We start from the raw sequence: 14,868 nt of genomic DNA, 5'->3' as shown, positions 1-14,868 counted from the left end.
AGTGATTGGACAACAAAGGACAATAGAGTGGATCATGTTCTTTATAATATCCAGTACAGTTACACGCAGCTTATATCTATATTTATAGGAGCCCCCACCCCCACCCCACATGCCAGATCAGTTTTCACAGAGGATATTCTGTAAGTACACATAAAAGGCTCACCTGAACTCCATTTCAGTAATGAAAACTCGTCATTGAAAACAGTTTTTACAGAGCGAGATGAGAGTAAAACTTTCTTTTGTTCAAGTTGGAAACATGTGAGAGGCCAATGAAAGTACCATTTAGTATAAACTTGGCTTTTGGAGCTGGTTAGTTAGATCATGTACTTGCAAGGCCAAAAATACAATGAATTGCTAAGTAATTCAATTTATTTCTCTGTTCTGTGTTCTTTGGTTCAGATTGTATTCTTAACCACAGCCAACCATCTCATAAAGGTACTTTAAGGGAAGCATTCAGAGGAATATACATGAGTAGATAGAAGTCAGTATATAGTGCGTGTGTGTGTGTGTGTGTGTGTGTATATATATATATATATATATATATATATATATATATATATGCCTTGCTTCCTGATATTGGAAAAGCAATTCAAAGAAATATCTTACTGATGGTGGGGCAGGAACATAATTTGACCAAAAACACTTAGTAATCCTTTCTATATGGCAAGGGAGCATCATCTTAAGCAAAGTTATACACGCCATTACTTAAATGAATATCAGATTGCCTCCTGTAAAGGAGAGGAAAAAGACAAAGAAAAAAAAAATAAGGAGAAAGTAAAAGGAGAAGAGGACATTTATCTTCCATGTTTGAATTTGACTGGAAAAAAAATATTATGAGGGTTAAAAGAAAAGAGCCTGGGTTAGCCACAGCATTCAAACAGCAAATCTATGATATTCTTTCTTGGTATTTTACATGTGTAGTGACACTTTTGGGTCATTATGCCATTGGCATTTTCTGTATGGAAAGTATAGTAAGTAAAGAGAGAAAAGGAACGTTGACTTTAATGCTAGGAAGGTAAAAAAAATTTCAGCCATTCTTCCACCATCCCACCCTCTTTCATGGAAAACCAAAAATGACTCTTACCTCCGCTGAGAATAATGACAGCTATAAATATTGCCAAGTCGCTGTCATCTAATTCCAGTGCATTGAACTTCACAGCAAACTCAAACTTGGGCTCCATAAAGTCACCAAAGGGCTTTCTCAAGCTCTTCAGAAACTCCCTTGTCATGAATCCTTGGCCCTCCGATATGAGAACCCCATCTTTATTCATCAAGGAAGCCAGCATTGTGTAAATGATCTCATGGACGCCATATTTTAGGAGAGTTACTTGGTCATTCAAGTCAAGGTTTACAAAACCAGGAATACTTTTGGCATACTCTGTGATCTCCTGCACAGCTTCCACTGAGCGAAACTGACACCCCTGAAATATGCGGATGGCCACTTCTTTGCTCTGCTCCTGCAAGGGGGTGATGTGTTTGAACTTAATTTTATCTTCTCCCATCATTAAGGAATTCATGTCATAGATAACAAATGGCTGCAAGTAAAAAAGAGAAAAAAGTGGCTGAGTTGGAGATTTCTAATTCACAGTGAATAGAATCCCCGTTTCTTTACACACATTTGCTTTAATAGTGAAAATCTTTTAGAGTCAACAACATTTAATAATGACAAAATATTCTTATGTCTTGATTATTTCTCCTAATTGTTTTCTGGGACCAAAAGTATTTTACCAATTTTGGTCTTCCCTTCCTTCAACTTATCCTGCAACACTTTACCTAAGACTGGCTAATAGTTTTAATTTCAGTTGTTTGAGGAGTGTTTGTTGTTGGTTTTTAAAATTATATAAAATCTATTGTTTATCTTGGCTTTCAATAAAGTATGTTTTTAACCTTCTTTCAATAAAAAGTCATTTCAACAACCCATGGTTGAACAGACCCACTTGAACATAAAGTTATCTTGTAGTTTGAGATTAAAACTACTGAAATCTCAAATGAAACATAGGGTGCATGTAAAATATACTTAACTATTAAAAAAAATCAGTCTGAAAGCAGATTAGGAATATTAAGCCAAGAAAATGTCTATTTCTTTTTTTAATGCTCTGGAAGCAATCTGTTTCAGGAAGAGCAGATGTATAAGGCCTGGGGGTAAGTGCTGCAAAAAGTGGCAACATAAGAAGAGTTTTGAACTTATTTTTCAAAATATCTGTTCTTAAAGGTCAAATAATCAATAAAACATGTACATCAGTTACTCAGGTTTGCAACAGGCTGTTCCAAAAAGCAAGTTGTGTTAGTCATGAAATGATCTCTCGTTCATTTCTTTGTGTAGAACTCACCAAAGGTTTGTGGTCATTGTGGAAACTCTCGAGGCTACTCTGGTTGAGAAGAGGCAGTACTTTATATACACTGGATATACTGAACTATATAAGGAATAAAACTCCAATCCTATTCAAATGAGTGTATATATGTGGAAGCACTGGAATAAGAGTTGGGTTACTTGGGTTGTAGCTTTTCTTCTGTGGTTAACTATGTGACTTTAGGAAAGTCACTTATCTTTCTTAGGCCTCAGATTTCTCAGTTGAGGGGAGTTTATAAATTGGAGGTTACCTTCTCTTCTCTTGAGGGTATTCCTGTTGCATTTCTCAGCAGCAGCACATGTGTATGTGAGTGTGTGGTGTATGTGCATGTGTGGCGTGTGAGTGGATAAGTGGGAACGTGCATGTACACATTCAATCTAACAATTGAACATGAAGTCTCTGATGTGCTAAAAAATAGTCTCTTGTCAGCAGAGAAGCTGAGAATTCTCTCCTGATTGGCAACGGAAGCAGGTGCAATGAGTGGCAGCTGCAAGACCCACTGGTTTGGAGATTCTAACTATTAATCTCTAGAAGTCAGTGATTTTCACCAAACTACTAAGTCTGTTCTATGTAACACTAACACTAAGGACTCTTAGATGCTGAGTAAATTTCCAAACTTGCCTATTATTTCAACATCATTCACTGGAGTTGTTTCAGAAATTCTTACTTTTTAAATTTAAACCAATAAATTCACTTCACTTATATTATTTAGTAAAATGAAAATGAGGATGGATGTGAGGACCCAGAGAAAGTTTGTCTGGTGGTTCTAACTAATTCTTCGAGTAAATCAGGAGGAAATAGTGCTTACTATGTTTTGAACATTTTGCTTCCCCTCCCCCCTTCAGGACTGATATTGTTAGTGGGAGAGGAAAAAAGTGGCAGAGTGGATAGTAAGTCACATCAGTTAAAATGTGCTGAGTTTCCCCAGAATGTCAGATTCTAATCATGAGAAAATCTTGCTTTTATAGAACCTAGAGAAAATGTGGTTTCTGTCCTCCAGGAGCTTTGCAGCTTATTATAGTTTGTGTTAATGAAATACCAGCTTTCTTTTGTTATGAGAATCTCATGGTATGGATACCTAAAAAGTCTACCTGCATATGCATGAGTACAAATTACATGAATATAAAATCATCACTCCTTCACGTATGGAAAGACTGTACCCAGAACTACCCACTTCAACTCTGGATGAGTTTCTGCTCAACAATTTGGTTTCTTGGCACAGAACATATGCATAAAATTCTTCTACCTCCATGTAAGCAATTTATCTGGAACTATGCCCTGATAAATCACCCTGTGACTCTTCCCCTTGACTTCCCCTGTCCCCTCATATAAAGCCCCAGGTTCCTGTTTTTGAAACTCTGTGATAGTTGAGCATAGGGCACAAAATCCTGCTAATATTCTCTCCCAATTTAACAACAATGTGACTTTAACCCCTTGGCAATCAATGTTGGTCAGGATTTCCTGGCAGTAAACATTCAAGGACAGAGAAAGGAATCAGCAGCCCCCACCGTTATGCCAAACCATTCAGTTTTTGTAAAAAATCCTTTCAGCATTTTGAAAAAGTGATGAATTGACAGAAAATTCTGGGTATTGACATGCAAATGAATACCAGGTGGATTCCCACCCCCCAGTCATCCATAATTACGCAGTTTTCATTGCATTTTTGAAGTCTGCGTAATTCTTTCAGCCTTCATGTGGATCTGTCAAACTGCAAGAGTGATCACTAGACATGATATGCCTTTCTTTGCCACCAATTCACCAATTCTTATCCAATACATTGCATGCAGTATACTCACACGTTTCGCGTGGGACCTCCTTACCCTGAAAGCTGACCTCTTAAAACTACAGGTAGAATTAGCTCTGTGGAATTTATCTTGAATCATTAATTTAATATTACACTTCTGGTAAAACATTACATGTTTCTGTGTTTTCTACAAAGCAAAGGGAAGCCTTATATGTTCTATTAGTTTGTACAGTATCATCTGATGATCTGCCACTATAAGAGGAACCATATTATCTTCAAATTTGATCTTATTGATTTTACACTTCTAGTTTGGGGCTAATAATGTATTTACCTTCAGACAGTCTATCGAATGGCTAAATAAACATCTCTCTTTAACATGAAAGAATGCTTAATTATATCTAGGACATTATCAAGGATAGATCCAGGTTTGTGGGGCCTAAAATGTATACAGTTGTTGGGTATATTTACAACAATTCTTGGGTTCAGTAATACAAATTATAAAACACAATTGTTCAGGCTCTTCCCAGAGCATTCAAAGGGGCTCTTGAGCAAAGGAGGGGCCCTGAAGCTTAAACTTCATTAGCTTTCTGATGAATCTGCCTCTGGCCATTATGATGCTTATACTCCTGTATTGGACAAACCAGAAAAAGATGAGAATGAAATGAAGAAAATTGTACTTCAGCACAATGTTTTTTTTCAGAGAAGAAATAGTTTCTGTAAGGGGAAATTACAGAAAAGTTTTCTTTGAAGAGATACATCAAATGTACTCTATTTTTGTACATTTTCATTGTCAAAAGTGGCTCCACATATCGAAGCCAGAATGGGATTAAGGGTATTGTTTTATATAGATAGTTAAATTCAGTTATAGATCTATTGCATAGCTCCTATGTAAAACACAAAAGTCCTGGGGAAAGCTGGCTAATAATGGGGAAATAGAACAATAGTGTTCCTTAGTAGTCCAATAACATTAGCATTTTAATGTACGAGTTATTAAAGAAATTATACATGAACACTCTATAGCTTATTGAATAATAAAATAGCAAGATAAAGAAGATAAATAAGAAATACAATTAATAAAGCCTAGATTATTCCAGTGATTTCTACCCTTTGGGAGATTAAAATTAGTGTAGTAGACAACTCTACCCTTTCACAAACAATCACTTGATAACTATGTAAGAGTTAAAAATGGCCTGGAAAAATGCATGCCTCATCTAGTGGGGCTCTCCTGATCATCTTAGTTTTCTTGACAAATCAGAGCAAAGGTTCAAGGAAGGACACTGAATTCTTAGGGCCCATCTTCTTTATTTTGTTTCCTTCTCTCTCTTTATACTTCTGACTTCGATGCTTTTAAACACACGTGGTTCTCCTCCATTAGCTATAGTGGGTGACTGTTAATGCAAAATGTGTTGGTTGTTTCCTCAACTTGGTTTCTGCCCCTGTTGTTCCTATTTTCCTCTTGTTGAGAACCATGGGATTTACAGAGCTAAAGGGGACTTCAGAAATAACCTACATCATCATTCTCTGGTTAGGTATGAATAAATTAAAGCCAAGAGATGTTCCAAAGTCAAATAGCTATTTACAGCAAACATGAACTAGAACTAGATCTAGATCTCTTGACTCATGTTTTAGTTCATTTCTTGTTCTATAGCTTTCTACATGACTTCCTCACTTTTTCTTTTCAAATAAAATGAGTATTCTGAAAGGAAGTGGGGCTTTTAAACCGAAGCTCTTCTAGGCTGTGATATTGGAAGCAGTGCTTTTTGAACTGTTACATCCTAGAGGTGCTAGAAAGTGCTGTACGTGATTGAAGTTAAGTTTGCAAGTTTTTAAATGTAATTCCGTTTTCCTGCATGATTTAGAGATTTAAGACAAATGAAAATTTAATAGGAAGAATTAGTCACACTCTAATGAACACAGCTCTTTAAAAACCACCAACTGCCAGCCAAAACATTATTCAGCTGGCAAACAAGGGGACTGGCCAACGGAGTTGCATCATGACAAAGGAAAAAAATCCAAGTACTCTTCTTCTTAACTATATGGAATATTATATTTTTAACTTATTGTCTGAAATAATACTATTGGTTCAGATGTATTATATGTTTAGCTATTCCTGACAGTCCTGGCAATATATTAATGTTATTTTATTAACAATAATATTTGAATTAACAATCTTAGGAGCCCAAGTTCTTTAGTAACCACTGAAATGCAATAGCATTACTGTCCTGCTCTTTATTTATATTGCAGTTTGGTGGTCTCTTTTCTCTCAGATTTGTCTGTTATCTTCCTATTCAGGAGAGAAAATTCTGGCTCACTCAGGCTTTGCCACAGATAAAGGAGAAAGAGACCACTTGGTTCAGGATTTAAAAGCACAGATATCCTTCTAATAGTTTGAGTTATTAGATTTGATGGACATTGTAACTTTTAGAATGAGGAAAAACTTAAAGAGTACAGACTATTTCCACAAAAGTTTACATTTCTATGTTGGTTTTATTATAGTAGTTTCATTATTTCATACACTATCTAGGAAAACCCTTTTCACAATTGCACTGTTTTGCTTTTGTAATTATAAAAACAGTGACACCACATGTACCTTTCATAAGCAACGTGATAGGATGCAAAGTCCAATATAGTACAAATAACAAGTTTTATCCTTACTTGCAGATAAGAGTGCAGGCAGCCAGGGCCTCACCATCTCTCAGATATGGAGTGAAAAGTTGGCAGAACACCAAGAGTTTTTCTATTTATTGTTTTATGATAAACCATGGCATTGAAAATGGTTTTTGAAAACCACTCTCTGTTTATTTTCATCAACACACATGAGATCATGTGACAATGATGCACCCACTGTGATCATCACATCAGGGTAATGGTCAAACACTGGGAACTTCCAAAGTCCATTCAGTGTTCAAACTGCCTTCAGGAAACACAGCACCCTAGTTCTAGCATATTCACAGTTTCAGAGTTCGGAAGGATCTCTTAAAGAAGGGTCCTGGGCTAGAACAAGCCATTTAAAGGAAAACAGACAATGGAGAGTCAGTTCATTCCTATTTTAGGGTGGCTAAAAGGCTCATTGCTCCTAAAATTCTCCTGTGATCCATGTTTGGTGATTCTCTGTCCCATCTTTCCCTATCTCTGAACCTAGAATTCCTGAGCATTATTTTTATAGGCATAAAATGAGAAGTACATCATATTCCAATGATACGGTTTTGAAGTTAAAAAGATTAGAGGGAATCAGTAACATTTAATTTATCTGCCCATTTATCTGGTTTGAAAGGTGCAAATAGCACCAGGGAATAAGATACAGGAGAAGGAAGTTAAGTTGGCAAGGGAGAAGCCCTGGTTGGTCTGCAGGCAAATGCTGGTGCTGGGTGTGAGAGGAAAGGTTTGCAGGCACTCCATTTGTGAAACAGAGTAAGTGATGGTTAAATTGGACAGTAAGATAAATTTAAAGAATGGCTTCTTCAATAAAGCCATTTCCTTTTCCAAAGGTTCTTGGTAACTGGTCATCCACTACACTGAGTAGCCTATCCCAGACCTGGTCTAACAAACAAGTGACATCAGTTTAGGCAGGGTGTATAATGAGACCCCAACTGCTTCACTGCACTAGCTATAGCCACCTTTTCACATCCCCCATCATCTCAAGAGTCCATATTTCTGCAAAACTCATCCAATCAATTCAAATCTTAACTTTCATAAGTCTTGGCCAAGAGATAACATTACACCCCTGAGAAAGATGCTATCAAATAAATAACATGACTATGTAAGATAAAAAACAAATCTCTAGTCTCATTGGAAATCACATTTTGGATTTTTTTCCCTCTCCTATCTTCCTCTTTGGACTATTTCTTTCCACCAGTGCTTAATTTGATTTTGCAAGATAAGGAGAAAAGAGAACGCCAAACAATTCTATTTCAGTTTTGTGTAATCAGGGAATGGATTATTTTAATTTGGTCCAGTCTGTCTTTCCAGACCCTAATAAGAGGCAATTCTGCCTCTATCTAGATCATTAATGATGTCCAGTTTGGTGAGCAAATATTAGGCTAGTCAGAGGCCCTCTGTTGAAAGTCCAGAATTTCAAAGGCATAGGCAACAGGTTTTAATTCAACTAAACAAATATATCCCGAGTAACTATTATGGGGAAGCACAGTTACAGTTACTACAGGGGGAAAATAACAAACATTTGGCCTCTAAACTTGAAAAGCCTATAATCAAGTATTTTGCAGTCCTTTCTGTTAAAATAGCTTAATACCTATTTATCTCATAAAGAGCCTGCAATTATGTTATTTTTAACTGAAAGATTTAGAGCTAAAGAGTCAATTGGTATGAGGTTTTAAAGTGATTTACAGTAGATTGGGCTCTGTGCCCTTCATTAACACAGAGAAGAGTATGTTGGCCACTGGTAAATTTAAATTCTTGACCACTGGGGGAAAAAAAAAATTTTTTTTTTTAAACTGCCTTCCTCCAAGTACAATGAAAACTGGTAGGCTTCCCAGTATGGATTACAGGTCTGGACTGAGAGATAAAGGTGAGAAAACAGTTCCTGGAAACTAGCTGGCCTTAGGCAAAGCTGTGGCGTAAACAGCTTGTTTCAGGGCTCTTTCTCCGTTATCACCCTTTTCCCAGTTCTGGGCTCTAGCCTCCACTTCCCTATCTCACACCGGCTCTCATCAAGTTGCTGTAATCTGCCCATTGTTAACCTTATTTAGCCACATCAATCTAGCTTTCTTTTTATTTCTCTCCCTGTAAATGAACACAGTTTATTTTCCATAGTCAAATCAGCTGTGTAGAAGTCTTCATTTGCTTTTGTTTTGTTATGCCCCAATTTTTTCATTTAATAAATATAATGGATTTAGCTTTACTATGATTTGTAGTCTGTAGAAGTCTGCAGAAGACAGTCCTAATCACTATAATTCAGGAAGAACACAAAAGCACAAGGAAAGTTTTCCAGCTGTGAATATACTGGGATAGCAGAACAGGGTGAAAATTCCTGCTGTTCTAAAAATTGGTAAAAATAAATCGTAACTCAGAATATTTTCCCAAGGTGAAACTTTCCTAGTGTACAGGTCAGCATGGCTCATTGTTAGCCAATGGGAAAGACTAGCTTCCACGAGGGAATGTCATGCTCAGAATATATTGAAGTAGTAGTCAGAAGGCCTGCATTATAGTCTTGGTTCTTCCACATGCTGTGTGATCTCAGGGCAAAATGTTTAACCATCAATTTCCTCATCTTTAAAAAGAGGGTAATAATAGGAGCCATAAGATGGTCATATGTCTTGAACACATGAATTTGTAAGATTTTCTGCAACTGTAAAGAACTGGATACAGGTATAATACTGTTAAAGTATCAACGGCCTCCTTGCAGCCAGAAAACTCATTATACTTCTTGGCATTTGGCTCTTTATACAGCAACACCCCAGAAGAGTTTTCTCTTTCTATCAGGTGATTCTGTTCTTATAGTTTAGCTAAAAGGAAAAAATGACATCTTAAGATTGTTATAAAAATACACTAAAGGTAATCAATTTTTCCAAAAAAATATAACTGAGTGGGGAAAAAGTTACACATACATGTCAAGTAATTGCACAGCTCTCCTAGAGGTGTTCATTTGAAAATAAATGATAGCATAAAAGGTCTATCAAGGACCGGGATGGTGTCTTCTGAATGTGTTCTGTGGTTTACTACCCTAAGATATGTGGCAGACATTACAATGAAAGTTATACCTGCCTGTATAAACTGAGGTACAGAGCTATGATTCATCTGTAGTCTGATGACAGAATTGGGACTAGAATTCAGGTGTAATTATTGTTTGTTTTAATATGATTCTATGTTGCTTTCTCAGCTTTCTATCAGGGAAGAGTTCTGCTTTTTGGAAAACTTGACTCAATAACAATTATAATCCATTCTGGGTTCTCTAAAAACAGTGGTAATCAATGAGGTGACAGATGTTTGAGAATCCACTAAATTCTCCACTAGAGGAGCCCAGGTGGCTCAGAGCCTCACATAAGATAAAATTCATACATGTATATAAAAGGATGATGTTTCCAGTTACCCAGGAATTATCAACAGAGTGCTACAAGGAAAAAAAGGTAATATAATATCTGGAATGTATTTTTCTGTCCAGTGTGGAACTTCATAAGAGGTAACTCTAGTAGCTCTCCTAAAAGGTAAAATAATGAGACTGAATACCTTTTCCAAATCTAGGTCAGGAAGGAGGGCTACGTGAATGAATGTGACTAGTTATTTTCATGGCAAGAAAAGAGATGGATCCTGAAGGAGGGTGCTGGGATGAAGGGGGCTTGAGTTCTTTCATTAAAGTTAAGATGACCTGCATATTTTTGTACTATTCTCAAAGAATTTAGGAGAACTTAAAGGCTTTTTCACTTTTCAAAATAATGTTTACTTATCCTATCTGAAGACATTTCCTTTCCTGTGCTTCAGACTCAGCCTACAATATGTAAGAGCCAACAGCTGAACAGTATTCTGTGTGTGTGTGTGTGTGTGTGTGTAACACGGTTAATCATTTCCTCACAGGAAATAACAACAACAACAAAAATAAACCCAGCCACCCCAAACGAAGATGGTAGAAGAGAACTAACTGATTTATCTGTTGTCTTTCCTGTCAAGATGGCCCTCGCCTTTGCTTTGGTCAGCGGGAAGGACTTTATGTATGAGTCATACAAATGTTTTGCCAGGGCCCGGAGATCAGCAGATTCTGGGTTCAGCTGGTCGATATCACTGGAGATCTCTGCCAACAGCTTCTCCTTCTCAGCCTGTGGCATCCGCCCAAACCTGATGGCTATAGAGGAAGAGATATGACAGAATGAATCATTGAGATCTACTGGTCCTAATGCACACTGTTTTCCCACAGCACTAGTGCCCAGAGTAAAAGCCCTTTCTCCCCTCCACCAATCTCAAGTCCTGGTTTCTATCTACAACTTTGTTCATGTTTTTATTTCACAGCAATAGCACAGGCTATCAGTAAAAATTAAACTGTTCACTTCTTTCATTTGAAAAAGTAATGCACGACCTTGCCAGGAAGGTGAAACCGGTTCCTACTCATCCCTCAATACCCAATTCAAATGTCATCTTTGGGAAGCTTTCTCTGATTTCTTAAAGCAGAATTTATTATTCTTTCCCCAGTATTCCAACAGTCCTTCACGCACACTTCAATGATAGCAATTTTACACTGTACTTTAATTATTTATTTTACACAGCTATTTGTCCCACTCTAGAAAAACATCCTGAAGTCCAGGGGCAATGTCTTATTCATCTCTGTATCCCCAGCGCTTGACATAAAGTCAGGTACTAAAAAGGATCACCATGTTTTACAAATTAAAGGAAGGAATTGTGCAGAATTCAAAGTTGTACAGACACAGACTTTTCTCTCAGGGAGTCTGTACTATCTGTTTTGTCTTTGTTATAAAGAAACATGGATAGCCCTGGCCAGTGTGGCTCAGTTGGTTGGAGCGTTGTCTGTTGATTGAAGGGTCACAGGTTTGATTCCTAGTCAGGGTATGTGCCTGGGTTGTGGGTTTGGTCCCTGGTCGGGACACATACAGGAGGCAACTGATTGGTGATGTTTCTCTCTCACATTGATGTTTCTTTCCCTCTGTCTCTTCCCCATTCCCTCTCTCTAAAATCAATAAAATACAAGTAAAAAATATGGATGGTGCTTTCTTTCATATTATGAGGCTGAGAGTACTTTTATATTTAGTAGAAAGAATCCATAATTATCTGACTTGCCAGAAGTACCACTTAATGCTGTTTGTCAAAAGATAATTTCCTTAACATTTGGCTTCTTGTGGGGTAAAGGGGAGCATAAACAGAAGAAAACTAAAGAAAGAAAGGCAAAGAGGAACAGTTAAGAGAGATTTGTAAGTCCTAGATTGGAGGAAGAATATCATGTGTTTGAAACTTTCAACTCAAATGTGCTTCTCTTCCTCCCTACCAATATTATCCGCAAAATATTATTATTAATTAGTTTCTTTTAAACCAGTTATCATACCAGGTGCTTCACATGCTGTGTTATTTAAAGCTTTAAATTTTTTAAAATAGAGATTAAAATTGGCATACAATAACATATTAGTTTCAGGTGTACAATACAATGATTCGGTGTTGGTATATACTGTGAAATGATCACCACAATAAGTCTATTTAATATCCATCACCACACATAGTTACACATTTTTTCTTGTAATGAGACCATTTAAAATCTACTCTCTTAGTAACTTTTAAATATACAATACAGTATTATTAACTATAGTCACCATGCTGTACACAGCATCCCCAGATCTTATTTATTTCATAACTAGAAGTTTGTACCTTTTGACCCCCTTCACGTGTTTCACTGCCCGGCTGCTCTGCCTCTGGTAACCACCAATCTGCTCTTTGTATTTACGAGTTAAGGTTTTTTCTGTTGTTGTTCCACATATAAGTGAGATCATACAGTATTTGTCTTCCTCTGTCTGACTTATTTCACTCAGCATAATGCCCTCACAGTCCATCTATATAGTCACGAATAGTCGATTTCCTTTTTTAAAAAAAATATGGCTGCTATTATAAATAATGCTGCAATGAACATGGGAATGCAGATACCTTTGAATTCATGTTTTTGTTTCCTTTAGGTAAATATCTAAAAGTGGAATTGCTGGATGATATGCAAAATATTTTAACTAATGCTACTTTGGGGCCACACTTTGGACTCTGCCTTTTCCTGTAATAAAGACTGAACTCCTTGCATTTTCTCATAATAAGGATATTTAAATATCATATTATATTCAATATTACCCTGTGCATAGCTCTACTATTACACTTATCATATGGTATCATAGTGATGTGTTTTTATGACAGTCTTCTTCCCTAGACCATAAGCTCCTTGAGGGCAGAGGCTGTTGTGTTAATTTATATTCCTAGCACTTACTGGTGGTGCTCAGTCAATGCTTGTTGAATACAGGAATGAATAAATGGATGGTACCTTGCTATATATTATTATGTTACAGGTAGCATTTCTACCATACACATAAAAGGACACATTTCTGTCTGAGTACTTAGTGAATTTTATTTTGGATTTGTTAGAGAAGAAATTGCTTTGCACCCTTGAGCCTCAAAGTCACAAATTCCTTTCAGCCGACCCTAATTAAGCTTTATAAGCAACTAATACGACTAATGTGTTGTAGGGCTCTCCTTAGGGACCTCTGAGTTAGAAGGGAAGAGAATTTTCCCTCTCAGTTTGGAGACCTTTAAATTAAATTAGCCTGTATCCATTTGGAAAATATACTCTCTGCATATGACCCCTTCAAATTGCCATATTTTTTGGTCAAAAATCGTGTCTCTCTACTCCCTTTCCCCATTCTTTCTTTTTAGTCCCACAGGGATGGGCAACGAACAGTTGCTCACATTTTTATCACAGTCTCCCCACCCCTCTGGCCTGATCATTAAGTCCTTCAGGATGTAATCTCATTACTTACTGTTTTCTCTTACATAGCATTGATCAAAATAATTATTTGTAATGTTTTCTTTTCTCCTCTGCTTTATAATCTCCACAAAGGCAGGAATCTTGCTCATTATTTTATCCTTAGCACTTAATAAAATGTCTGGCACTTGTTTAGTCCTTGTATAACATATTTTTAAATAAGATAGAAAAAAAACCTAGATAGCAGATCCCTTCAAAATCCTTCTCTGTGAAGCCAGTCTAATAATTTGCTTCCTTGTACTGTTTATTCCTTGTTCATCAGTAGGTCTCGGCTGAGGAGTGGGGAGAAGGGGAGAGGCAGGGCATGTCAGAATTGTTTGTTAACTTCTAAAATTATGTACCTTTCATAGGAAATTTTAATATGCCATCCCTATACCCAGTGAGAAATGTATCAAAAACCTGGGGTTTGGCACAGTTTAGAAAAAGCTTCCTAAGTGATGAGCTTCTGTTGTATGCATATATTAGCTCATGTATCAAACTAGTACCATAGTACTGTGTGGTTTATGTTGGTTATTCTACTAGAAAATAAATTATATAAGCACCATGTTTCCTCATCTTTGTATCTGGATGCAACAAAATACACATAATAAGTATATGATAAAAGCTTGATGAATTAAACTTCAAAATATCAAGTTTGGAAACTGAAAATGAGACAGGGTGTGCAATGGGAAGTTTGGGAAAGCAACCATGAAAAAAAGCAGCCAGTAAAAATGATGGCATATTAAAAGTAGAGGTAATTTTAGCGTAAAACTTGGAGAAAATCAATTATATAACAAAATAAAGGTGGCTAGAATCACCAACAATCTTTTGCTCTTTAAGTTTAGTTATTTAACAGAGTGCACAATACTGTCTCTTCACTCAATGAATAAGTATTGAATGTCTATGTGTGCCAGATATTGTTCTAGGTTCTGGTTACATTTTCACAGGTAATAAACTATAAATATATACAAAGGTTTACATGTCTAGGAAAGCACTTTTTCCCTGATAGGTAATCCAAAAAGCTTATTTGAAATAAACAAACAGCTGAAGATAGTTACTTATTACATTTTCTAGTCCTGCTTTTCCATAACCTAACAAAATAGCCAAAAAATAACTTCTAAAAAATAATTTTAGAATTAGGAGATATTAAAAGCAAAAGCCTTTTGCTACAGTCTAAATAAAATGTGAATTTTTTGCACCCTTATGTTCATTGAAACATCATTTACAATAGCCAACATCTGGAAGCAGCCCAAGTGCTCATCAGTAGATGAGTGGATAAAAAATGCTGCAGTAAATTCACATAATAGAATACTACTCGGCAGTAA

At 36.5% G+C, this 14,868-nt stretch overlaps 1 protein-coding gene across 3 annotated transcripts in view; it reads right to left on the bottom strand.

Annotated features, from left to right (window-relative positions):
• The window catches only part of PPARG (peroxisome proliferator activated receptor gamma), a 136,172-nt gene that overhangs the window by 17,006 nt on the left and 104,298 nt on the right, over positions 1-14,868 (bottom strand). For all 3 annotated transcript variants that reach the window (XM_090284191.1, XM_090284190.1, XM_090284189.1), the window contains 2 exons: positions 10,689-10,888; positions 1,085-1,535 (listed from right to left, as the gene is read on the bottom strand). In XM_090284191.1, coding sequence (XP_090140317.1) covers positions 1,085-1,535; positions 10,689-10,888 — 651 coding nt within the window. The remainder of the gene's footprint in view (positions 1-1,084; positions 1,536-10,688; positions 10,889-14,868) is intronic.

Source organism: Furipterus horrens, unplaced genomic scaffold, assembly GCF_987537825.1.
Source record: "Furipterus horrens unplaced genomic scaffold, mFurHor1.1.pri manual_scaffold_7, whole genome shotgun sequence".
Lineage (NCBI taxonomy): Eukaryota > Metazoa > Chordata > Mammalia > Chiroptera > Furipteridae > Furipterus > Furipterus horrens.
The sequence above is the reverse complement of the archived record's forward strand: the minus strand, read 5'-3'. Positions and strand labels throughout refer to the sequence as shown.